This window comes from Anoplopoma fimbria, chromosome 10, assembly GCF_027596085.1.
Source record: "Anoplopoma fimbria isolate UVic2021 breed Golden Eagle Sablefish chromosome 10, Afim_UVic_2022, whole genome shotgun sequence".
Lineage (NCBI taxonomy): Eukaryota > Metazoa > Chordata > Actinopteri > Perciformes > Anoplopomatidae > Anoplopoma > Anoplopoma fimbria.
This window is the reverse complement of record NC_072458.1, coordinates 8,471,886-8,499,668: the sequence shown is the minus strand read 5'-3', so window position 1 is coordinate 8,499,668 and position 27,783 is coordinate 8,471,886. Positions and strand designations below refer to the sequence as shown.

At 43.2% G+C, this 27,783-nt stretch overlaps 1 protein-coding gene across 1 annotated transcript; it reads left to right on the top strand.

Moving 5' to 3' along the window:
- The first annotated feature begins 63 nt into the window (after window positions 1-63).
- On the top strand, window positions 64-27,783 carry ash1l (ash1 (absent, small, or homeotic)-like (Drosophila)). The gene is given in 27 exon segments (XM_054605731.1): window positions 64-736; window positions 1,544-5,030; window positions 5,033-5,364; window positions 5,367-5,910; window positions 9,041-9,719; window positions 9,897-10,070; window positions 10,205-10,299; window positions 10,826-10,899; window positions 11,064-11,109; window positions 11,328-11,436; window positions 11,621-11,827; window positions 12,022-12,168; window positions 14,898-15,006; window positions 15,166-15,315; window positions 15,833-15,900; window positions 16,356-16,522; window positions 16,929-17,081; window positions 17,305-17,359; window positions 17,752-17,884; window positions 19,116-19,385; window positions 19,817-19,903; window positions 20,028-20,118; window positions 21,193-21,331; window positions 21,477-21,649; window positions 22,619-22,785; window positions 23,339-23,810; window positions 25,349-27,783. Coding segments are annotated over 27 exon segments (8,826 nt in total). The 5' UTR covers window positions 64-130; the 3' UTR covers window positions 25,441-27,783.

Genomic DNA, 27,783 nt, shown 5'->3' with positions numbered 1-27,783 from the left:
TCCCCTTCCCCCTCCCCCCACCCCCTTTCCCCCTTTCCCCCTCAACCCTTATCCCATCCTCCAACAAAAACTCTACCTGGTATCCATAGGATCCCTTCCGTAGTAAGCCTGCACACCCCGTAAAGTTCTTATGGATCCGAAAAATCAGGTGGGAGCTGCAACGCCACCCCCTCCTCTCTCAGGCGTCCCCTCAGGGGAACGAGAGAAGGAGGTAGGGGGTGGAAAGAAAGAAGAAGATGAGGAGGAGAAGAAGAGAGACAGAGAGAAGGAAGGAGCTGCAACTGCTGGTGCAGGAGGGGCGGGAGCAAGTGGGCCAGGAGGTGCCGGCGGTGACCAGTCCCATTTCTCCATCAAAGAGAGCAGCCTTTCCGAGGGCAATGTCAAACTTAAGATTGGCCTTCAAGCAAAACGAATGAAGAAGCCCCCTAAGATCTTGGAGAATTACGTGTGCCGACCAGCCTTCAAGGCCACTGTGAGACATACGGGGCGTGGAGGAGGTGGTGCTCGTGGAAACCGTGCAGGGGCTACAGGTGATGGGGCAGGCATTCCGAGCCAGAGTCCTTCACAAGGAAGGGAAAAAGATAAGAAAGAGAAACCCGGTATCAACAGGACAGCCTCATCATCTTCATCAACCCCCTCTGCTAAAACTCCTACGCCACCTTCTCCTGCTCCTCCTCCCAACAGCACTACCACCCTGTCACCCGCCCAAGTGAATGGGAGCACTTCAGCAAAAAGGGTAAGGGGGGAGAACAGTCAATTTATGTATTTTGATTCAGCAATGGATTCACAAGTTCACTGTATTATATTATTGTATGTACATACTTGTGTACATTTACCTTACTTCCTTAAAATGTTATTAGTCAGTTGTCAGTAAGGCAGAGTTCCACAAAAAGGTTACCGCAGTAATCACCATGTTATTGCACAGATAAAGAGCAGAGCATAAATCGTTCTTTAGTTCTCTTTGTTTTCTCTGTTGGCCTGTCCCTATTCATCATTCACCGCCCCCGCCGATCTCCCTTCGTCTGTGTCGTCTATCCTCTGTCTCTGCATGTCCTCTCCACCCCCCTCCACCACACGACCCCCCTCTCTAGCTCTCCCTTTCTGTCCCCAATCTGACCCTGATAAGTGTTATTGAGCTGAGTCTAACTTCGCCCCTGGGCATGCCTGGGAAGTGGCAGACAGAAAATCTTATCAATGAATTGCATTTTGTAAAGGGGTACAGCAAACTATTGCTGATTGATAGATTGTATTTCTAGCTAGGGCTGTCTTTGGTCAGATGTGTTAGGTTCAGTAGCATCATAGCGGTTTTAAATTTTGGGACATTTATCTCAAATTTGTCATTAGATATCAGCTTATGACTTAAGTTAAAAAAACATGTTTTTAGAGAAAAAACTGTGTGCATACATACATTTATACATCCATTTAATATACACATTGGACAGTGTATTTCCTAAATGTATTAAATACATTATTACTCTTCAGTAACCCGCCATAATTAACTTGCCATCATTATTAACTTGCTATCTTTTTCTTTGTTTTCCAGGGTTCACCAAAGATGGATTGCAAGTCTGATACAAAGCCAGACACGAAAGCAGCCACCACCACATCTGAGAGACCCCTTAACCTACACCGCCCTCCACCTGACAGCAAAACGCATCCATCTGGGAAGAAAACACCAACTCCACAACCCAACCCCAGGACATGTTCACCTTCTCCACCACTACCTGCATCAAAGGAACCCAGCTTTGAAGCTGTTAAACCTCCTCAATACACCTACAGCACTGAAAGTCAGAGAGAAAAGGACAAGAGTGCTCAAAATTGGGTAGCACCCACAGTCACTGAGAAATTAGCTCAACTCATAGCTACTTGCCCACCATCAAAGACCCCTAAGCCAGCCAAACCTACAAAGACTGACCCCACTCCTCCTCTCCCAAGCTCAGGCTTCATGGCCCCCACAGCTAAGCAACGAGACAGGGCTATGGCCAATAGGAACACATATTCAAGAATGTTACACCTTTCTCCACCACCTCCTGTATCAAGACCGCCTGGTCGGCCCTATGGTTCTAGGAACAAAGACAGTGTTATGGAAAACTCCCCTTCCCCGACACCACTGAGGCAGGAGGACATAGAGGGGCATGAGAAAGCTAGTAGCAGCAGCGGTAACGGCATCGGCATCGGCAACAGCAATAACTGCCTGTCAGCCATGTCAAAGGACTGCAGCAATGACAACAGTAGCATTTCTAAGTCTCAGTCACGTCCAGGTCACTGCCTACCACACAACACATCATCACCATCTTGTCCCATTTCATCCTCTTCCACCATCTCAGTCGAGCAGAGGACAGTGAGTGCAGTAAGTCACCTGGGCTCCCTTGCTCCCTCACAAGGACACCATGCACGAGAGAGTCCTGCCTTGGCAGAAGAAAGCATTGCAAATAAGAGGGAGCAGGACAGTGACAGCCCTAGAGACTTAACCAAGTGCCCTCCTCCGACAGGAACAGGAAAACCAGAAGGGAAAGACAAGGGGGCTATTAATCAATCACTGCGAGTTGAGAGGGTGAAGAGCTCTAGTCCAAATAAGCGCAGTCCCAATCGGGATAGTAGCCGGCCTGGTCGGACTAGCAGTCCAGCTGAGCCTGTTAGACAAAGGGCATCTCCTTCACCTGAGCCAGATGATGACGAAAGCCCACTAACGCCTCTGAGAGATGATTCTCCCGATTCATCTATAGACTCTCCAGCAGAGCAGGACAGCAAACCCCTTAAAAAACGCAGGGGAAGGAAACCTCGCTGGGGCCGTATTATGAGCAAGATGCAGGGTCAAAGAGTAGGCCTAGACAGTCCCTTCGAGCAGAGCAAAACCACCTTGCCTTTATCGTCAAGCTTTGAAACCCTGTCACCACCAGTTAAGAGACCTGTGGGCAGGCCTCCAAACCCAAATAAGGTCAAACCAAATCCTTTGCCACACAGTTCAGTGTCTCAGCTCTTTCCACCCCAGCCTAAGAAAAGGGGAAGGCCGAAGTCTATAATGCCAAGGCTTGATGCTCCGGCCCGTGGGTGCCTTCCTAACAAGCTGGCCCCCTCCAAGGTCTTTTCATCTTTACTGAAGTCTAAAGAAGAGCAGGACCCCCCTGTTCTTCACCCTGAGGTTGACCTGAACCCCCCTAAACCTATGCCTAGAAAACGTGGACGCCCCAAGCGCCTTCCTCCTACATTACCCCAAGAGGGTCAGCCTCCCACGTTGGCTCCAGAGGCCGGGGACATGGGAGATAAACGGTTCCGCAGCAAAGGAAATGGGCAGCTCATCATGAAAACTATTATAGGCAAGATCAATAAGATGAAAAGTATGAAACGGAAGCGTATTCTCAGTCAAATATTGTTAGGCCCAAGACCAGAAGACACCCCTAAATGCACCACCAGTGGGGTGGTTGGCTCTGTGGAAGTTGCTACCCAATCGTTGTCGTCCCTGGCTGCTTCTTTCGGGGGAAAACTAGGGCCACAAATTAATGTCAGTAAAAAGGGCACAATATACATGGGTAAGAGACGAGGACGCAAACCAAAATCAGCGACTAATGCAACAGCTACAACACCACCACCAGAACCTTTCCTATCCCCAAACACCACTTCCCCTCACCATCACCATCAATCACAGTCCCATCAACAGCACCAGCTCTCCTCTTCAGGGGTCTTTCCCTCCCCCTCCCTCTCACAGTCTAGCGGAGGCCACAGTCCCATCAGCGATGCCAGCTTTGTGGAGCCAGGCTCAGTGCACTTTGCAGGTCACTCTCACTATTCTAACCCCCATCATAGCCACAACACGTTCTCTTTCCCTCCCCCAACCTTTTCCGCCCCTAACCCTCGCAACCCTGGGTCATCATCTATGGCCACAGCAGCTTCCCAGAAAAAGTCATCTTGCCGTGGATACCAGCACCACCACCATTACAGGCAGCACTACCATTATCATAAGCTTTCACCTTCTAGGCCGCTCCATCCCACCTCCCCTGCCCCCCTCAGCGAGCTAAAGGAAGCCACTCCGTCACCAGTCAGTGAGTCACACAGTGAGGAGACCGTGCCCAGTGACAGTGGTATAGGAACAGACAATAACAGCACCTCTGACCGTGGTGAGAAAGCTGGGGGTGCTGGTGGCCTGGGTGGAATTGGGATGCCAACTGGGTTGGGCGGTGGATTGTTAATGCCTGGGGTCATTGGTTCAGCTATGGGTCCAGGGGTGGGCCTTAATTCCAGAGGCAGGCGGCGTCACTCCGCTGTGCTTATGGAACATCCCTCACCCTCTCCATCACCACACGGTGCAAGGTCATCACCAGATCCCAGAAGACCTCACCCAGCAGCTCCCGCCTCTTCCTTAATAGGACATAAGGACAAACATAAGCACAAATGCAAACGCCGCAGCCATGGGTGCCCTGGCTATGACAAGCTAAAGAGACAGAAAAGGAAACGCAAGAAGAAGTACTTGCAACTGCGCTCCCGGCGGCATGACCCAGACTTTCTTGCTGAGCTAGAACAGATTGTTGTGAGACTGAGTGAAATACGGATAGCACACCGTACCACTGGGCTCCGGCTCGGCAGTGGAATAGGCATAGCAGCAGGAACAAGTAGAGTGCCAGGAGTGGGGAGCAGGGCCGGTGGTGGCATAGGAAGCACAGGTGGCCCTCCTCCACATCATTATGTCCACAGGGATCTCCTGCCTACAATCTTCAGGGTAAACTTCGGCAGCTTTTACTCCCATCCTACGTACTCCTGTGACCCATTGCACTATGTTCGTAAACCAGACATGAAGAAGAAACGGGGACGGCCTCCCAAACTGAGGGAGTCCATGTCTGAGGTTCCCTTTGTACCTGGTCTTGGATTCCCCCTCTCCAGTGGAGGCTTCTACCACCCCTCCTACAGCGTTCCCTACTCCTCTGGGCCCCTCGGTTTGGGCTATTACAGAGGCTATCCCCCAGCTAGCGCTCTGTATCCCCACCCACACCACCAGTCACCCCACACAGCCCCATCCCACCACCCTCACCACTCACCCTCTTTCCCCCTCCACCCCCCACATCTTACATGCACCATCACCACCCTTCGCATCTCCTGCTTAACCCCTCTAAATTTCACAAGAAAAAACATAAGCTACTCAGGCAGGAGTTCCTTGGAGGAGGAAGGTCCCCCGTCCTGTATCCACCCATGTCCTCTGAGCTTTCCTTCAACTGGCACCACAAACACAAACACAGACACAAACACAGAGAGCGCTGTGCTGAGGAGGACAGAGAGGAAGCGGCAAGGGGAGGATCAGCGAGCCGGGCAAGTGCAGGGGTTTCTGACAGTGTAACATCAGGGAAAGGGGAGCGAGTTGGCAGTTTAGGAATGGGGAGTCTTTACAACGATGCCGCTTTGGACGAGAGACCGCCAGCACCAGTGCCAGCAAGCAAACTGCTTCCACTTCTGCCAACTCCCCTTCTTCTTCCTCATCCTCATCTGCAGAAAGGTACAAGCGCAAAGAGAGCTCCATGTCCTGTCTAGGCCCCTCAAGGCTTGCACTGGGTAGCAGCTCAAAAGGCCACCACCCAGTGGAGTCTTGGTTCAGGATGGGCAGCTCTAAGGGAAACTACTCTAAGCTTTCACGGAGTCATCTGGCACCTGGACAGGGTCCCTTCTCAGACGGACGGGCTGAAGACCCAGCAGGCTGCTCAGACAGCGAGGACGAGGAGCCTCTCAGTCCGACGGAGGATGTGGAGCCTGGAGCCCACGATTCTCCAAACCTGACAAATCTGTTTGCCTCTGCTCTCACCCGCACTACGCTGAAAGGGGGCAGGAACAGAAAGCCTGAGGTAGTCACAGAGAGCTCCACCTTCTCCTGCATTGACCGGCCGATGAGGAAGGACCGCTCAACTTCAGCAGAAAGGAGAGAGTTAGGTAGGTCTGATTTAATTGAGTTAAATTGTAAAGGGTTTTGTATGAATGGGCTGTCTACACTGCACTAAAACTGATATACTGGACAAAAGCATATGCATAGTTCATTTTAAATAGAGAAAGGACTGTATAGTAACCAGTAACAATAGCAGCATGCAAGTCACTGCATTCAATCCCATTTTGTTCTTATAGTCCTATACTCTTTTGAGTTTGGCAAGCTATTAAGCACAGAAAATCCTTTGACCTCAATATAATTTGACATTGTTAAAGGTTATTGGAGTAAATTGTGCACCAAATTCATTTTCGAAAAATAGTTCTGTGTTTGCAGTTGTATCAAGAATCCTGTGGCTGAATATGATTGGCTGATGTCTGATGAGCTTTATGGCCTGGAACAGCTATAGTGAAACTGCCACAGCGTGCAATCCATTAGATCCAGCACTGGTTCCAGAACTATGTATTTGGGCAATAACCGTCTCAGACAGTGCCATATGGCACAGCAAGTGTGCGCTCAAAGCTTGCTTGATCTCTTCTCAGTGAAGCCTATGTATTTTCTGCAAATCCCTCACAGTTCTGAGAAGTTGTGTAGTGGCTACAACTGGATCTATCCATACCTCAGTCATGGTTAGATCAAACAACACAAGAAAATGATCTGTTCTGTCTCTCAATCCCTCTCCGAGTTCTCCCTTCTGTACAAAGAAAACACCAAGTTGAATAGTCCACTTTTATTGAAAAAAGCCCCCATGAAAGTCAGGGACATCCCCTGTGCTTACACTGTATGACATTTGCTAGCTCTTAATAGTGGTTACCGACTTGGCAAAAAAAAAGCATGCGTAATGACTTAAACAGGCTCCTCTGTGAGCATGTCTAGTCGCAATTGGCCACAGTTGATATAGCATTCCTGCCGGAGCAAAAGGGGTGGAGTGTTTTGTTAACATGCTATATTTAGTAGACATATCCCTCAAAAGCCCACAATATGAGGCCTAGTCCTTTAGTTCAGTACACCCAGCACCTGGGCTGAGCTAATGTTGCTGATGTAAAACACAGCGCTGCACCAATGGTGTGACTCTGAATGTCCCCTGACAAAGACTGATGTGCTTATGGGGGTTTCTGTATGAGCACCAGTAGGGTGGGTGTTTGTGTTTATGTGCATGGTAACTAGTAAGATTGAAAGCTGTAAAGTCCCAGTTTAGGCAGAATGGTGCAGTTCAAACCACAGCAGGGTAATCCTGGATTAGAGCTCAGGACTCCGGGTCACCCAGCGGTCGCAGACTGTTAAGGTAGAGGAGGCAAAGGGTGGGGACTGGGTGGGGGCTAGCACACAAGACAAGTGGAGAATGATGGACGCAGATCGATGCATAGTGACTGAAGAGTATGGGTTGAGAGGGAAGGTTTAAAGGCTGAGGAGAAAATGTAGCATGGAAGAGCTGGACGTTTGGATGTATACGTACCTATTTGTATGTATACATCCAAACGTTCAGATTTGAAATGAATGCCCAAGTCCTAAAAAGAAAATACAAAATAATGTTTGTTTCTGTCAACCAGCCATATTCAACCTGGATGACAACCTGTTTCACACCATGCATAATAACCCATCATGACCACATGCCAAGCTGTTCACACAACACGGAAATGTGGGAGTGGTCATGCCATGGTTAAAACTGTTGTCCTCTCTGATAAGCTAGTTAATCGGGGGTCCAACTTTGACCCTGTTTTACCTGGTGACTTGGGTCACATATAGGATCCCTGATCTCACTGTGTCTAGTCTTTGAGGGTTGCTGGACCCGGGAAAACCCTTTTTCACTGATCCTAGTCTCACGTCTGACACACACTGATGGTGTTGATGGATGTATACCAGTAATACAACTAGTATAGTATAGATGTATTAATCTAAATATATATTATTTGTAATACTTCAGTCTGCTACAATAGCTTTTTTTTTTGCAGCTTTTCAACCTAAGGCTTGTTTGTAATATTTAGTATTCTTTTGAATTTGTGCCATTTCCCTTCTGAATCTTATTCCATTAAAAATTTGCAAAATTTGCATGAAAACTTTTTTAACAAGCGACCTAAAAGAGTAAAAGGGTGAGGACAGTGGTTTTAAAAAAAAAAAAAACTGCTTCTTTCTTAGTCGACTGACAGAGGGGCAGTTGGAGAATGAAGACGGATATGAACGTATAATAAATGGAGTGAGGCCATACATTTTGGAGTAGAGATGCACCGATTTGCCTAGTTCCAATTTGTTTTATGTTTTACTGCCAATTTTTGCTGACTCCGATTTTGTTCTTATGAACTATAATTGACAGCAAGGTTACAGACTAGCTTTTTTTTTTTTTTTTTTATCCCTGTCCCAGAACCAGTCCGAAAAACAAATTGTAACCATCCCAAAGTCAGTGTAAACAGATCAACTACCAACCGATATGTGAATCCTTATTTTGCAGTTTTGGAGGAATAGGTGATCACAGTTCTTAGAAGACAAGAATGAGTGTGAGATGAATTAAAAAATGTAAAAATAAACGGGAAGAACAGTTTTTTTAAAGTCCAGAAAGGGGGGAAGAAGGGAGAGGGTGAGAAGAACAATGTTAATGAAGAAAAAGATAAGAAGGGGAAGATGTGTGAAATTCTTGTAATGTCAAAGGAAGGTGCGGAACACGTGTGAGATATGAGTTTAAGAATGTAAATTAAGAAAGGGGAGATATTTGAAGAACGATGTGAGAATGGAAAGAGATGTAAAGCGGTAAGAGGAGAGGGCAAATCGAGAGCAGCTAGCAAAAGGTGAATATGTGAAGAAAACTACTCCATGTATTTGTGACCACTTTTACCATTGAATTTGTGTTAGAAATACCAGCCTGATGGGGCTAACATGGTCTTTGTTGGTGTGTTAGCCAATTACTTGAACTTGGAGGTATAAAACTCTTTCAAACAATCTTACCTCAGTTCCAAATTGTGGTAAAAGTTGTAATTAATAAACATCCGTGATAGACTACTTTGTCACTCAGATTTAGGAAAGCCATAGGACTGTCTCACATGTCCTCATGCCACTTACAAATGCTAAGAATTGCTAGGAATGTGTGCTGTGTGCTTTGATATTTAGTGCTACATATGCAGTATTCATTTTCTCTTCTTCTTTGACAAGGGTCATCATCAGGAATCCAGGCGAGAGGCGTTGCTCTCTCGCCCCCTGAAGGGCCTGAAGGATCCATGCACCACCGGCAGCAGCACCATCACCAACCCTCACTGTTTCACTCCCACGGCGCTGCTTCCTCCTCCTGCCTCTCCCCCTCTCAGGACTGTTGCCTGGATGCCTCTCCGCCCCATCACTCCCATCGGGTTCAGCCATCCAAACACAGCCTGCACCACGTCAACAAAATCCTGCGTGCCAAGAAGCTGCAGAGACAAGCGCGTACAGGAAACAACGTGGTGAAGAAGAGGGGCCCCGGACGTCCCAGGAAACACCCATTACCCTCCCCGCCGCCTTCCCCACCACCAGTGGTTGAGTTTAATCAGAGTCGGCACAGGGACAGAGGGACTGAACGGCCAGCAGGGGGCCGAAGTTGGGAGGGGGACACTGTTACAGATGCTATTGAGGCGGTAGTCCAGGGCCAGCATCGAAAAAGTCAGAAGAGGACGCACTGGGATAGAGATGGGAATGAAGAGGAAGAAGAAGAAGAGGAGGAATTAGAGGACGGGGAGGTAGAAGAAACTGAGGAGCGATTGCCAGACAGAGAGGAGAACCTGGGCAACTTGGTAGCTGGGTCCAAAGCTGGAACAGCAAGAAGCTGGCCTACCCAGGACGAGCTCCAGCACTTTCGTGGGTAAGCAACTTTTTCTCCACACTGTTGCACATTAACCCTTTATGCTTAAAAGCCTCAGTTGTGGGTCACTGACAGAGATGTTTACTGAGTATTCAAGTTAGGATTAGATTCTGGTATATAAAGGAACATTATTAAATCCAGTCGTCACTAGAAACCAAGTCATGGTTCTATTTTTAGCTCAACGGAAAGCAAGCCAGATGGCCACTGCTCCCCAGACCTCCCAGCCCCCGTCCCCCAGGAACAAGCTCCACCCATGCCCATAACTAGCCAACGGGAGAAGAGACCAGCCAGACCTCCAAAGAAGAAGTTTCAGAAGGCGGGACTTTACTCTGACGTGTACAAGACCGAAGAGTGAGTAGCAAAGAAATCTTAAACTACATCTGCTGATATTGACATTTATTTTAGATAAATGCACCATATACAGTTTTTCTGAAGTTCTTATAAACTGCCATTACATTTTACCATTTTTATACCACACCTTGTAGCCCCCGGAGTCAGCTTCTGCAGCTCAAGAAAGAGAAGCTCGAATACATACCTGGGGAACATGAGCATGGATTGTTTCCATCTCCCATACATGTTGGTGAGTCTCTAATTAGATCACTTTCTTTCAAGTACATCCCCTATTTTTAAACCACAGGATTTTATATAATATCAAACCAAATTAAGTGACCAGTTGTTTAAAACAAATCGAAGTTATTTATGTTTTCTGGTTCTGTTAAAGGTTTACTGACACCAGTCATGTTTCTATATGCGGCGGTAATACATTGGCCTGTTTTATGAGTTTGCTGACTAAAAGCCACAACCGCTCTTTCTACTTCAGTCCATGTTCTACATTAGAAGAGGGTTACTCATCAAAACTCTCCAGATAACTCAGTAAACCGGTTTCTAGGAGAAGGAGCTTTCCCTTTTCAGAAACCACAGGCCTTTTTACCGAGCTAGGATAAGATGATAAACACAAAATGTTTCATCAAGAGGTCAAACTTCTCTTTTCCATATAGTATATGAATATAAATGTGTTTTATGTATATGGTCAAAAATTGCTTCCCTATTCTCGTATGTTTCAGTTTCATTTTCTCCCCCTAAATTTCCCCTGCTTTCTTTTTTAGGAAAGTACCTGAGACAGAAGCGCATTGATTTCCAGTTGCCTTACGACATCTTATGGCTGTGGAAACATGATCAGGTGATCAATCGTGTTGAGCACTAAGTGGTTTTAAGGGTTTTCCTATGCTCATAGTAAATTATTGACAAGTAGTTTCAAAATGTACAGCCCCAGTGAAGGCCCACATAAGTATTTGTTTCTGCCTTTAAACCCCTTTATATTTACCATTCCGTTTTTTTTTTCAGCTTTACAAGAGGCCAGATGTCCCCCTTTATAAAAAGATCAGATCAAGTGAGTATCCGGCTTTGTTCCAGTGTTTCAGCCAGAGTTTAAGTACATGCATTTCTGTGTTGTACTATATAACTAGTGCTGCTGAAGTTCTTGTTATCAATTATATGCATTGTTTGCAAAACAGGAATTAAAAATGCTTGATGGTCACTGCTGTTCATACTTCATGACAGTGTCAATAACTGTAAATGTAAAACTGAAATCCCCCGGTTGTGTTACAGATGTCTATGTGGATGTGAAGCCTCTCTCTGGTTATGAAACAACGACATGCAGCTGTAAACCGCGCGAGGATACGACTGAAAAAGGCTGCCTGGATGAATGTCTGAACAGGTAAAGACCAACCTCAGCATGTGATGGCGACTTTTGAAAGTCTTCCAATTGTACATCTGATTATATTACAAAAATCAGTACTTGGGTTAGTCTTGTTTGTTTAGTAATGAAACAAAAGCAATAGAGTGTAAACATGGGTTTAAGAGTCATTCACTCTCTTTTTTTACATTTCCTATTTCCCCAGGATGAGTTTTGCAGAGTGCTCTCCCAGCACCTGTCCATCAGGTGATCACTGTGACAACCAGCACATCCAGAGGCACGATTGGGTCCAGTGTCTGGAGCGATTCCGCGCTGAGGGCAAGGGCTGGGGCATCCGCACCAAGGAGACGCTTCGCTCTGGACAGTTTATCATCGAGTACCTTGGAGAGGTGGTTAGCGAACAGGAGTTTAGGTGAGACATTCAGGTCACTTATTATGCAAGGAATTCTTGTGTTTTTTTTATGGATTTCAGAAGATTTTGAATATTCTGCATCTACAGTTCTGCTTGTCACGCTTCCTCAGTTCACGGCATAATTTATCTTGACATTGAAATGAATGAGAAGCGCTCTTTTAATCTTCCACTCCCTCTCTCCTACCATACTTTAGGAGCCGTATGATGGAGCAGTACTTCTCCCACAGTGGCCAGTACTGTCTGAACCTGGATAGTGGCATGGTGATCGACAGCTACAGAATGGGCAATGAGGCACGCTTCATAAACCACAGCTGTGAACCCAACTGTGAGATGCAGAAGTGGTGGGTGTCATGGCAGCTTCAAACCTGTTCCCCCCTGATGTTCTTGTGGTGATTTTAGGTTTTTCACCAAAGTACAGATTTGGCTAAGCGCTTTCAGGCTAAAGCATGATCAGTTGCAAAAAGTTGTTAAAGACGGATAATTGAGCCAGACCTGGCAAAAACTGCATTAGTTTCAATGATGACAAAGAAGGCATTCCGTATGAAACCAAAAAATATGATTTATTCCCTGTGTTTTTTTTTTTTAATTCTTTCTCAAAGGAGATGAAGCATTAAACCAAGTTAGGCTGATTTACTAAATGGATTTCCACTTTAATCAACAGTTATACCAAACATACCAATTGTCCGCATTTGAAATAAAAAAAGCAGCTCCATATCTTATGTCGCGACTGCTCCACCGTGTTGCAGTTCACTAGCCAGTGACGTAACGATGTCGGTCGGCTTGGCTGAATTTAACCGATACAGATCTAATATATCTTGGCACTACACAGGTCAAAACATGCATGCATGTTTCATCTCCTCTTTAAGTATTTTAAATCGAGCATTGTTTAAGTCCATGTTTATTAGCTAGCCGTCGTCTTCTTCCCTTTCCTTGTTGGCGCCATTCAGTATGTCTTGGCTTATTATCACCACCTTTAGATCAGTGTGACACCATTGGTATGACTGTGTATGCGTTTCCTTGTGTGCATGCACAAAAAAAACAGGACACAGACCCAAAAACAGTGCTGTGGCTCTACTAGAGATCTTAAACTCCACAGGGAGCCTTTAAGGACTGTCCGGTACATCAACGGTGTATTGAAGAGGCTAGATTGTTGCGAGAGGAGAGCGGGAGAAGCTGATTGGAAAATGTTCCAACTTGATAATTCAGTATTTTGTTTTCTAAATGCTTTTGTCACTTACGGTTAACAAACTGGAAAATGGCAGCCTATTACCTTAATAGTTTCAGTTAATTGCTTTCTGTCTGTGTGCCTGATGATTTGGATGAGCTGGTTTACTTCTTTCTCAATCTGTTTGGCAAACTGAGTATAGTGGAAGTACCGGAAAGGAGAGAAGGGTATTCATTTGCTTTGAAATAATCATTTTGGTAAAATATAATCCTTCCAAACAGAGACAAAGCCAGTCAAGCCACCAAAAGTCCTGCTCGTTCTTGATTTCTCATTCATGTTATCAGATAATAGGGGTTTCAATATAAGTAACCACGCATTCTAATTATTATTATAGCTATTAAATACTGTTTGGGCACTTTAATGCATATAGATATGTGTTTGTTTGTTGTGGTGTTAGATTCCCTCATTGTGGCAGTCATTTTCTGTTATATTTTAAAGTTTTTTTCGAATTGGCTTGGCTTTATTCCAGTTAAACCCCTATACCTTGATAAGTAGCCACAGTGTATGTCTGCCAATATTGGATTGCTGTTGTTTTTGGTTAGCTCTAGAAGGGACACGTGTTGCAGGTGCACTTCATTGTAAATGAGAAAGCTCTACCTTGTAACCCCAACCTTATTCATGTGGTGGTGTGGTGGTAATCTGATGAGATCACCTCAGTCTCTGCCAATGTTCAGAGACCTAAATGGCTTAAAGGCCTTGCACCGCGCCAAAACAATTCACTGGTTTCCTGAGGGATTGTTCTCACAGCGTGGCCAAATCCACTGCTATTGGAGACCTGGCTGAGCAGGCCTCTGAGTGTGTGACTTCTATATCTGAGACCTACTTGGATTTTTCTTTAAGATGTTGTTTGCCTGTGCATTGTAAATATGCAACATGTGTCTGTACAATTTAGAGGGTTTGATTGTGGACATTTTACGACCTCCAGAGATCAAAGAGATCAAACACTATCAAACTGTACCCTCTGACCTCCAGCACAGACAAGCTCATAATCTAGGACACTGGTCGGTGTATGTGTGTGTGACTGCTTGTGTGTACAATTTAGAGTGGCTGGGGCTGAAATAAAAGACTCCAAAAGGATGGAGGATTTTCAGCACAAAGCCTGACGAGTCATCCGTCTTGTCACAGAAGAGAGATTACATGGAGCCGGGCCTTAGATACAGCTGTAGTGCCTGAAGACAATGCGCTGAACCAGCTTTTTACCCCTATAGAAGGAATAAATTATCAAGTGGCTGGCAAACAGAATAGTCTGCTTTATTCTTAGAAGAATGGTGAAAAGCTGGGGCACAGCTTTGGTTTGGAGAAGGGGAAAATAGGGAGGACAAACGTGTTGAGCGTTTGCCAAATCGAGCAAATGAAAACCGGGCCAGTCCTCTTTTCTTTCTTTCCTGAATTTAAAATGTCTTAATTTAATTGTCATTCAAACAGGGCTAGGTTTTTTTTAAAGTCAAGATAGAAACTTGACTACAAACTACACCAAAGTTGTAAAAGTTTGACTTGAAAATAATATGATCTCGCATTACATTTGTTCTAACGTGAATTTATAAGGTCCTTTAAAGTAATACCTAAATGATTTTTATAGCAATTTCTCACCCCATGTTATTCTAATTTATGAAAAAAAACATCGTTTTTCTAACACGTCATGAGTAAAATACGACTCTAAACAAACGCTTAAGATCCAGCAACCTCCTGTGAGGTCTAATCTCTCCCAAGACTTTCCTAAAATCCTTTAACTTTCCTGTCCTTAAACTTCAATTTGGCATATTTACAGTGGTTGATTTGAATCCTGTTTTGTTTTTTTAATGCTGCACCCACTCACTTAACCTCTCTGTGACTTCCCTCTCTTAGGTCTGTGAATGGGGTGTACAGAATAGGTCTCTTTGCTCTCAAAGACATCACCAGTGGCACTGAGCTCACTTATGACTACAACTTCCATTCCTTCAATACAGAAGAGCAGGTGAATCACCAGTGACCATATTTGACCTCCTTACAGAATAACACTTATATTTCATGTTTAGAGCTATCCTCGCTGCTTCTTTTATTTTGGCACTGCCCTTTTTTTCACCTATTACCAATTAATGCTATTTTCTGTACTTTCTTTTCTTTTACTTTATAGCAAGCTTGTAAGTGTGGCTCAGAGAGCTGCCGGGGCATCATCGGAGGGAAGAGCCAGCGTATTAATGGCCTGCCTGGGAAGACCGGAGGGACTCGGCGGCTGGGTCGACTCAAGGAGAAGAGGAAGTCAAAACATCAGCTTAAGAAACGAGTGAGTGATTAATGTGCTTAAATATATTGTTATCTGTTAACCCTTACTCAAGATCTGTAATACTAGAGAATAGCAAACAACACTTGACACTTTCATTTCTTAATAAAGAAAAATGTGTCCTTAATGTTTCTTACCTACCCGAATAGATTTCTGTGATTGTAAACTAATGTATATTGTTATGGAAACATAGGCATAGCCTGGCTGAAAAAAGTGTGGCAGTGTCTTGTTAAATATCAGGTGCAGTGCCTATGTAGGGCATGAATGTGTTTGTGTCTCAGAGGTACTCTTAGTGGGCCACAAGGTGTCTAAAAAAGTAACTCAGTGTAGTCATTTGAAATAAGGCAGAATGGTATGACCTAAAATGTATAATATACCATTGTATATTTCCAACATGCTTTAAGTATGTATGTATGTATGTATGTATATTTAGGAGAAGTTTCCAAATTCTGATTGAACTAGTCTAACGGGTGTTTTCTTTTAATATTGGTGCTTTAATACAACTGTCTCTTTTTTTCAGGAGGAAGAGTCGAGTGACAGCAACAAGTTTTACCCTCATCTCATGAAGCCCATGTCCAACAGAGAAAGGTAAAACACACACACACACACACACACACAACACACACACACACACACACACACACACACACACACACACACACACACAAACACAAACAATAAATACAGAACTAAACAGTTTCCAATTTTGACATATGCCTTCTGGGGTAAATTCGATTCTGTTGCTTACTTTTCAGGTGTATTAAGGGGTTAAACAAATTGATGGTAGATAGCTTAAACATTTCTTAATTTCTTCAAGTTGAATGCAAACTATAACTTGTTGAAATATTTCACTATAATACAACATAAGGTTACATTTCTGAATTCAAAATTAGTGCAAATCAATTAAAACAAATGGATCTCTGTACTTCCCTAACAGAATGGTGTAGTTATATTAAAGTATTAATTGTGAGGTGTGAGCTGATGTTGGCATTCACAGACACATGCCATCTTCACACTCTGGTTCCCTCTCCTTCAATCATCAGGAACTTTGTGCTGAAGCACAGAGTGTTTCTCCTGAGGAACTGGGAGAAGATGAGGGAGAAACAGGAGCTGCTGAAGAGAGAGGGCGAGCGAGACAGGGACTCCAGTAGCCTGTCTTTGTATACGCGCTGGGGAGGAGTGATCCGTGACGATGGCAACATTAAGTCAGGTGAGTGTACAGGTTCAGAGGTGTGACGAGAATGTGAAAACTTGAGAATAAGTCATTTTTTTTTAGTGGCAACAGTTGAAGTGCTTTAGGATAATCATTACATTTTTACATTACATTACATTAGTCATTTAGCAGACGCTTTTATCCAAAGCGACTTACAATAAGTGTATTCAACATAGGTATTCAAGAGAACTACTAGTCACCAGAAGTCATAAGTGCATCTCCTTAATAATCATGTTAGCTAAGGCAACACTGGAGTGTTCTTTTGAAGGTAAATTTATTTTGTAATTTTTTTATTTTATGTAGCTGTTACCAACTTGCTAAGCATGCAACTAAAACATATGTTACTGAAATGAAGGAAAATTGTGTAAAGACATGCTCAATAATACTCATGCCTTGTTTCTAGACGTGTTCCTGACGCAGTTCTCAGCCCTGCAGACGTCGCGGTCGGTACGCACACGGAGACTCGCCGCCGCTGAGGAAAACACAGAAGTTACACGCACTGCTCGCCTCGCACACATCTTTAAGGAGATTTGTGACATGATCACCAGCTACAAGGGTAAGTGTCCAGCTTAGTTTATTTCATATAAGCAAGAGTAGAGCACTTTCTATTGTACTATTCTATTACACATTCTCATTAGTATGACCTCTAGCTTGATCTGAGGTCTGATCAGTCCTCTAAACACATCTGTCAGCACGTCTAATATCTAATATCCACTGAATGATAAGGCTCTATGATTAAAACATGATGACAGGAGTTTAATTCTTCTGTCTTCCCTCAGATTCAGCCGGCCAGACACTTGCTGCTCCGCTGGTGAACCTCCCATCCAGGAAGAGGTAAGAGTGTGTTAAACGTGCAAACCTGCATTTTGTCTGGTTCATTCATAATGTTTTACTGTTTTCCAGACAGCAGTGTTATTGTGTTATCTGGTCTATCAGTGTACAGCACCCACACAGTTTAATCCCGTTCCACACACTTCAGCCGTGACAGCCTGTGCTTTGATTCTTGTCCAGTATTTGTAGTAACCACTTTGTGTCAAAACAATAACAGCTTATCCTTTTTCTTTGGCTACATTCTACAAACGCTGATATGATCCCCCACCACTGGGCCGAATTCCATGATTTTGTGGTTGCTCAGACTCAGACTCAAATTTTAAAACAAGAGCTTTTAATTTTTTTCAGACCAAATATGCAGAGACTAATCCTGCTGTTTTTTTGTGTACCATCAGAAACAGCCAGTACTATGAGAAGGTGTCTGACCCTCTGGACCTGAGCACCATCGAGAAGCAAATCCTCACGGGCCACTACAAGACTGTAGAGGCGTTCGACACCGACATGCTCAAAGTGTTCCGAAATGCTGAGGTAGGCAGGTGTCCCATTAGTTGCTAAAATTGCTATTTGTGTCTGTTTACATACATCATTTCATAAGTCAGTCAATTGTGAATCTAAAGGGAAAATAACTGAGTGTTTGAAAGGGGTATCGCTTATAGAAATAATGTGCAAGTACCAGTACTCTTAAAGTGATACAGAAACCAATAGAGTACTTCATTTAATAACGATTGTGTGAATGGAAGCTGTGTGTGTGTGTCCCAATCGCTAGCTAACCCCTGCCGCACTGCACAGCGTTTACACCACGTTTACAGCTGATAACACCGTCCCTCAACAGGCTGTGGTGGGACTGCTTTGTCATGGAGTCGGCGCCCAATCCTCCGGTTCCCTATCGTACAGAAACTACATTTTGTCCTACAAGATGATCTTGATCTTTTGGGGAAGTTCATACAGGAAAAAGGCTCTAAAGCAATAACCTACTGCCAAGAGACTCATCATTTGTAAATTATCTATCAAACTGAATGCTTAATCGATGTAATAGATCTTCTCTGCCTGTCAGATTTATGTCAACAATCATTAGAAAGATCAGTGTGATAATTGCATGAAGGCTAATGCTGCTGCAGCATCCAGTCTTCATCATTTAATAACACTTATCACAAGAACAACCGAGTCTCTTGAGTTTAATCCCAGAACCAATCAATAACGAAAAGCCTCATCAAAATGATCATTCAAGCTGTTACTGTGCAGTTCTAATACATTTTTCCTCCCACTCACTCAGCTCATTTCTTTTTCCTGTCTCACACACAAACACTTCCCAAATGGGATAGAACTTCATGACTGCTGATCCTCTGCTTATATGTTAGAGGCCCTTTTGATTTATCTGTATATCTTAAAAGTTTAAACAAGTGCCACTTGAAACCTCTCAGAGGAGCTTACTCTTCAAGTCATAGAAGTCTGAAGTGGATGTCTAAATTGGATTCAACCTTTGGTTCCAAGGCCCTTTTTGCCAGACTGAAAATAGCATGAAGGGAATGTGGTTTATGTTAAATTGAGAACTGGGAAATTTTGGCAGCTGCAGAGATAGTTTTTGAATGCATCTTTCTGTGCATTCTTCTGCCTTTTATATATGATATCTCTTTATGCAGTTTTGAGGTCTGTTGTCTTTGTGTCGTGCATCAGAACACACAGACTAACAAAGATGTTTCCTGTAAAATCATTGTTTTTGTTGAAAAATCTTTTTTAAATTGTCTTGTTTTCCCACCAGAAATATTACGGCAGGAAGTCATCGGTCGGCAGGGACGTTTGCCGCCTGCGTAAAGCCTACTACAGCGCACGCCATGAAGCTGCTGTCCAGATTGATGAGATTGTGGGCGAGACAGCCAGTGAGGCCGACAGCTCAGATTCGCTGGAGCGTGACCATGGCCACCACGGAGGAGGAGGTCCGGGGCCGCACGATAAGGACGACGATGTAATCCGTTGCATCTGTGGAATGTACAAGGATGAAGGCCTTATGATCCAGTGTGAAAAATGCATGGTAAGAAACGAGGTGTCTAACACACATAACTTTAAAAAGTGGGTGACAAATCTACATTTATCGAACAATAGACGGAAAGATGGATTTCCCATCATTTCTTTTTAAGAAATCAGTTACACCTGTTTTGGTGAGCGTAGCTCCATAGGAGATCATTTAGAGATGTTCCAAAGGAGAGTGTGCATTCAGTTCTCCTGTGTATATTTAGTTATTTTTAGAAAACAAGGAGGGTTGCAAATATTGATTGAGACTACCGCAGTTGTGAATCAAGGAGATTGTTACAAATGTGTTTGTTTTTGTTAGTAATGCAGGTTCAGAACATAACTTTTATTCTGGGAAATGTGATTCACTGTCGATACCAGCTCGGGAGTAATTGATTCAACTATCCAGTCCTTGCTTTCACATGATTCAACAATTGATTTTTTTAACTGTAGGTGTGGCAGCATTTTGACTGCATGCGACTGGAGACCGAGGTGGAGCACTACCTGTGTGAGCAGTGTGACCCACGGCCTGTAGAGAGGGTACGTCTATACACTTGAAACAGCCATGAATGCTGAACATCAGTCTCTGCCTAGGCCTAAATTGTTAACAGCCTTATCCATCTAATCTCACTCATATGTGTTGTTGTTGTTGTTGTTGTTACAGGAAGTTCCCATGTTACCCCAGCCTAGCTACGCACAGGCTGGCTCTATCTACTACATCTGCCTCCTTCGAGATGATCTGCTGCTACATCAAGGTATAGAAGTAGTTTGTAGCACTTATTGTATTCGTATTAGTCTGTTGCAATTATTGTTTTCGTAGTAATTTGCCTCTGCACTATACTTTTGCTCTGGTTTATGCTTTAAGATGATTGTTTAAGAAAGGAGATGCACTTATGACTTCTGGTGACTAGTAGTTCTCTTGAATACCTATGTTGAATACACTTCCTGTAAGTCGCTTTGGATAAAAGCGTCTGCTAAATGCCTGTAATGTAATGTAATATAATGTAGAAAACCAGTAGTTATGAGCCAGATCCAGTGTCTGAACTTTTACAGCCCCCTGAAAATCTTGTTTTTGCTGAACACACTTTTTATGCTTTACCATATTATTTTGGTGCAGTTATGCACACGTTTTTACTCCAGGGCAATGTGACATCCCTGTTGATGTGGTTATAGGTGCTACAGAGCGGATAAGGATACGGCCTGGTGTTTAAGGCGCCCTGTGAATTGTTTTGGGGACATAAACAGAAGTTCTCATTACATTTAGTGTATCTCATCAAACTGCATTGTCTTTATCCTGGAGGTCCAATTTGTGGTGCATTGCTGTATTTCTTGCCACATTAAAGCCACTTTTAGATAAGTGAAATAGTGTGAAACCATTGACAGGACTGTGTATTGCATCACCCACTTAAAGCAGTACACAGTGTGCATGTGCCAAACAAAATGGGGACCCACTCATGAAAAAACTAGCTCCATGGTGTTACTAGTGGTCAGAAACTCCGTAGGGAACCTTTAAGTTACTCCTTAAGCTATGTTTATTACAATTAAGTCATGGCAATTAAATCGAATTGAATAATGTTTTTGTGGGGAAAAAACAGGACTTGTATTGCAGCACAGGGTTAAAGTGAATTTTATCTTTTCTATGCAACCTTTTAACTAAACATTTTGACCTGCTGAAATGTGATCCTCTCCAATTCCGAAAAAATAAATGTTACTTCACTGAGATTTGACCACTATACGTGTCAGTTGACTTTTCCATCAAGGAGGCAATTTCTTGTAAAATGTCCCCACTGCAGACAAGAAACCTGTCAGTGTCTGTGTCTTGTGTTTAGGTGACTGTGTGTATCTGATGAGAGACAGCAGACGCACACCTGAGGGACAGCCCATCAGGCAGTCTTACCGTCTCCTGTCTCACGTCAACCGAGACAAACTCGACATCTTCCGAATTGAGAAACTCTGGAAGAATGAAAAGTAAGTTAATCAGATGTAGTATTTTGAACAACTAGAATGATGTACTGTAGATTCTGCCAGTGAGAATAGATTATTATTGTGCTCATCAAGTTCCATTGCAGTGTTTAACTTGCTGGCCTTTTCTGCATTCACTCAAACTCTAAAGGGGTGAGAGATTTGCCTTTGGCCACCACTACTTCCGTCCCCACGAGACGCATCATTCTCCATCACGGCGATTTTACCAGAACGAGTTATTCCGCATGCCGCTTTACGAGATCGTCCCCCTGGAGGCAGTGGTGGCAACCTGCTGTGTCCTCGATCTCTACACTTACTGCAAAGGTGAGGGAAAACAGACGTATGCAAACTCACACATGATGCCTTGCCCTTCTATTGAATAAAAAGTTCTTACTGAGGTTTCTCTGCTGTTTAGTAAAATTCAATTAACTGTATACAATGTGCTTGTATTATGTATCTGAAGCAGGACAGTGCTGATTATTGGAGGTTAAAGGGATAGTTTATGTGTTTTGAAGCGAGATTGAATTAGGTACTTATCCATCTACAGAAGATGGAGGTTGGCACGCACCCAGTTTGGACATACAGACAGGAGTATCAGCATGGGAGCAAAGCAATTTACTGTTGTGGACGGGGAAGAGGCGAAATGTATTTTAGCCACCTAAAAGAAAAGCTCACCTTTAAAAGAAAAATCAATATTAGTTGTACGCTATACTAAACATATTTCAGTTCGGTTCCCCGGGAACTGAATTGAAACTTATTTATACTATTTTTGGCAAAGCGTATTTATGAATCCCATTACTTTTTCTTGGCAAGACATCACTCTGGTGTGTTTGGTGTGCTTCATAAATGTCTGTAATCCCCAGGAGTAGAAAAAAAAATGCTGTAGATAATACACGGCCTTGGTAAGCACCTAATACAACTCTAATTCAAAACACCCAAACTATCCCTTTTATAATTACAATTACAGCTTAGCTTTAACCTCAGACAGTGGTGTAGTGGAGGGTACACACAGGTTTATTGGGTAGACCCACCTCTTTTTCTGGCGGTTTACAGAATACCCACCTTTCGGCCAAAAAGCCATTGGAATATATAGGAGAGTATACACACCTGCTCCTCCGTAACCTACCTATCTAACTAGTAATACACCGAGGTCACCAACAACCACTACACCACTGACCTCAGACATGCTCTAACAAAAACATACCAAAACGACTGTACACTTTTTTTTTACATTTTATAATGACATAAATTGCAGCAGTTCCTGGCTAATACAAAATGTGTTTCTTCCTACAGGACGGCCAAAGAGTGTTAAAGAGCAGGATGTGTACATCTGTGATTACCGCCTGGACAAGTCTGCTCACCTGTTCTATAAGATCCATCGTAACCGCTTCCCAGTCTGCACCAAGCCATATGCCTTCAACCACTTCCCCAAGCGGCTTGCGCCCAAAAGAGATTTCTCGGTGAGAGTGACGGGGGTCGTGACAGGGTGGGGCTGCTGCACTGGGATCTGTTACTGATTTATAAACACTGAAATATATTTTAAGAGTGGAGGGTTATATTACAGCCCAGGGCAAATTTTATTTCTGCACTTCAGAAACGAATGACAGAACCTGCAACTGCTTTTTGTTTTCTGATTCAAACCACATTGTTTGCAATGAGCCACATCCAAATATCTGTGGAATGTTTTGTGAATTTTGTTATTTATCTCAATGTAAATTGTAATGCTAATAGACTTGAGGAGAGTTTTTTTGTTTGTTTGTCTTTGCTTCCACGGAGGACCAGATGGATAAGTCTCACTCCATTAAATTAGTTCAAAGCTGTGTCAGTTAAATGTCACAGAAAACTAAATTAAGATGACCCTCCAAAACTTCCCCTTGTGATTTACAAACTATGTCGCACTGATTTTATTGTCCATTTGCAAACCCTAACCATCAGAAACCAAAGTCAGCTAAATTAGATGAAAAATACTTGCAAACACGGTCTGACCCGGATCCGATTGTGAAATTTTTGCAGCCTCACTACGTTCCTGACAACTACAAGAGGAATGGAGGTCGTTCTGCCTGGAAGAGTGAACAACCCAAAGGAACCGCAGGCTGCGAGGACGACGGCTCTTCCTGCGAGAGGGGCGAAGACTTCCCACCTGAGGCTGAAGATGGGAGAGGAGAAGAGGACGACATGGACATGAATCCAGACGGACCTGAACTTCTTTTAGCTAAGCCCAGAGGAGCGGAACGGGAACGGGAACGAGAAGGGGAGGGAGACGAGGATGAAGACGAGGGGGAGGAAGAAGAGGAAGGGCAGGAGTCTGAGGAGCGCAAGGAGCTGGAGGACAGTTCGGCAGAGAGGATAGGAGAGATGCTCGAACTCCCGACATCATCTGCTTCCTCGCCACTACACCACCCAGTGCTGGGCAGGAGGGAGGCCCAGAGGGATCGGCTCAACAAAATTCTGCTGGATCTGCTGCACAGAACCCCCAACAAGAATGGTGAGGGACCGGGATCAAAGCAGGGGGGTAGGTCATCAGATAATTTAGGATTTTCAAATTTCAGATCACTTGCATCATTTAAACATGTTGGATAACACATTTTTTACACTATTTCTGAATGGTTAAATTCAAAGTTGGGGCAAAAAAACTGCATTATAGGGAGTGCGGGATCGAGAGAGCATCCGCAATCTTCAATCTGCGGCTCAGATTTAGCTGTTATTCATATTTAATGCTACATGTTAAACTCTTTTTAGCATTCATCTAACAGATGGCAATCTCTGTTTTTGGATCTGATGCTTTGTCCAAGTCCCTTCCTCCCATGCAGTGTGTCAGTCTGTTGTGTCAATGCTTCAATCTGCTGACAGTATTACAAAAAGTATCTTAATCGAGACCAACTTTTAACACTGACATTCAGTAGCTAAAATATTCTGGTGATAAGAAGATGCTGGTGATGTGCTGTTTTTTTGTTTTTTTTCAAAGACTGAAACCAACAATGAATCGATCCTGCTAACAAGTGTTGTTGGTTAAGCCAAAAACTGATATAGCTTACTCCTCTTTGCCATACCCGTTAAAAAACTTATTTAATTGATAAACAGAGGCACCATTTATTTTGAGTCAATCCCAAATACTAGTCTCAAGCAAATTCATTATTTATTTCTGTTTGAATACTGTTTGCCAAAAAATACAGTTTCAGGAAACTTCCCAGCTTTTTTGGGGGGAAAATAAGCTATGTCTATGAGACTTGCATCAGTAGGTTGAATGAATAGGCTTGGGATTGAGTGTGAGTATTCTTTATGTAAAATCTGTATGCAATGGGACAACATTTTGGCATAGAAAGGGTTCTAGTTTGCGTTTTTTAGTCTGGCGAGCAGTCTTTGATAGAATGCAGGTTAACAGTCTGTGTGGAGAGCAAAAGGAGAGGAACTCAGTGGTGGAAATGTAATCTCGAAACTCACCAACTATCTTCTGATGATGATTTAGCTTTTTATTTGTTTAAAATTTGCCTGTTTTAAAAAAGCTTGTGAAACTACCCAGTCCTAGGCGTCTCAGTTCCAACTCCAGTCTCCCATCTCAAGTTGCTAATCAGACTGTAAACAACTAGCATTGCATGGAATAGGAAGTCTTGGCCCAGACGTCCGCTGGCTACACCGAAACTTCAGAAATATAGCCCCTTGCCCCAAGAGGCGTATCCGTCGTCTGACTGATAGCCGATGGGTTCTTAGATTGGAGTGCCAAAGACGAGGCAGAAAGTATTGAGAGACTGAGTAACACATTAATGCAGCCGCCTGAAGCACCTGGCGTCTGTTGACAAAAAAAAAAAAAAATTACTCGTAACATGCCTGTCAGCTGGTATCAGATAGCTACAAATATTTTGGGACTCCAACTCTCAGACTTTTTCAGCACTTTGAAGCTTGATGCATCAGTAACGAGACACTTTTGCCTACCCTTACCTTTGATTTCTTTGATTAAATCCTTTATGTTTCAGCTGTTTCTAAGCTCTTATCCCCCCACCCCCTCTCTTTTTGTTCTAACAACAGCCATAGATGTCACTTATCTCCTGGAGGAGGGCGCAGGGCGCCGGCTACGCCGTCGGACGCTCGGATTCGGTGATTTCGTGGGCAGAAAATAACTTTGCTCCGTGCCTGTTAAGCACTCTGCCTTTCATGTTTGTGAGCAAGGGGCAGAACATGGAGAGACAGCGAGAAGGTAAATGCTGCGTTGTTGGTTATCAGACCATTAAGGACCACAATGCATCCCTGGGGGCCTCTTCCAGGATACCTCTTCCAAGACTGGTCATCTCAACTCTGAGAGGATGGAGGGGGTTTGGAAGCGCTGACTCCATGGCAATTTCAGCTTTTCAAGAGTTCTCAAGGAGCTTGAAGAGAGAGCTGACCCAGACTTCTTGCTTATTTAAGTAGTATGATGCAAAACCTTTTTATTTTTTACATGAACATAGGAGAAATAACCCATGCACTTAATTGCATTGAATATAACAGACACGGGCAGATGAATTCCCCTATCAAGCATCAGAAATGAAACAAGTGGTACTGAATAGGGACGGATAGATGGAGTGATGGTTTCAGTCAGTAGGGATGAGAATGCTGGAGATTTGTTCCCCCTAGTGGGACCTAGCTGCAATGACAAAATATAACAGATGAGAGAAGATCAGCGCCCGGACACATGGGGGACAATGGCATAGGAGAAATGTAAGTTGAGCGGTGTGCTCAGATGCTGCTCATGAAAAAGAGAGAACGAGGGTGGTGAACTGCACTTTTGGTACCATGGATATTGTGAAGCTCTGTGTAATGTATCTATAACGAAAAACACACTAACACTCACAGTATTGGATGATGCAGTCTGAAAAAAAAAAAAAGCGAGTTAAAAAAATCTATTATCTTTTTCCTGTTATACTGTAGTAACTCATTTAGGAACAGAAGAATCCGAGGGGTGTGTTTGTTTTTGAGGTAAAGGGAGGGGAGGGAAGATTGAGTGTGCGCTTTTGTTGGTCAAAGTGTCTTGTTGAGGTTTTAATTTTTTCATTTTCTTGCGAGGTAGTCAGCTTCGCCCGTCTTTTCTGAAGTAACATGATTCACCAGCTTAACTAAATCAGGCGTTTCGGGGGGACACTGGCTTCAACTGTAACGCCTTACACAGCCGTGCCCTCCGACTGCCTTGTGTGCGAGTGTGTGTGTGGGTACACACTTAATGTGTGTCTGTACTCTGCCAGATTTCTTGAAGATATACCTTTTTAAAAAAAAAATGGACAAAAAAAATTAAGGGCTCGATGGCAATTAACAGTTTTAAGAAAACTATGAAAAACAATACTTAACATAAAATGTATCGTGATGGTCATATTTTCTTATATTCTGTGAGACGGGTGGGGCGGTGTATATTGGGAGGGCAAGGGACTTAAATCTTTTTCTTTCTTTAGACTATGTTCCTGGTTGCCATGGAGAATGTTTTAAACAGAAATTGTGATATTTAATGAGATTTCTTTTCCCCCCAAAATGCCTCTGCTAAAAAGGGACAGCCTGCAATGTCCCAGCGCGGTTAACTGATAGAGAAGTGACAAGAATGAGACACTGACGGAGGGAGAGAGGGGGAACGGAAAGCTGTACAGTGCCAAGTTATGTAAATATACACACTTACATTGAGGAGTGTCTCCAAAAGCAATATCTTGAAAAATGGATTTTGTTTATTATTGTACTGTACAGGACTCAGCCCTAAATGTATTATGATTATTATAATAATGATAATATTATAATTTCTTCCGTTTGTATTACTATAATGAAGACACCTAAGCTTGGAGGAAAATGATTTTTTTTTTTATGTCCAGAAAATCTCACCACAACTGTCCGGACGACATAAAAACTTAAGCTGAATTTTCTTTGCCTATAAATGAAATTCATCTATGTACTGCATGAGCGAGAAGAATGTCAAATGGACACAGAAGGCATTGGGACAAGACAGTGACTCAGCAACGACACCTTTCACTGAATATTGTTAATAATATTACTTAAGGAGAAATGTACTCCTTGTTTTTTGCTGCAAAGTGTTGAACACTAAAAAAACAAAGCAACATAAAAATGTTATGATATTTTTAAACGGTGACGGAAACAAAAGTAAAGCTGTCAGCCCAATATCATGTTATTATTTTTGTTTTATTTTCAAATAGGAAATGGTTCCGTTTTGTGATAGCAGTCATGTATGATGCTTGTACTTGTATTTGTGTGTTTTGTGTGATTTGTTTAGTTATTTTTTAGACAATCACAAAATAAGATGCAAGCATTGTAAATGGCAGACTGGCGGACATTTTGTGATGTGTACAGTTTGTCAAAAAACTTCTTCCACTCGTTTAAAGTTTGTAATTATGATTCTTAAGTCATGAAAAATGCCGTTGGTTTTTACTTTTTGTTTTATATTTGTTTTTTTGTTTGTTTGTTTTTTTAATAAAAAGCACTACATTATTGTG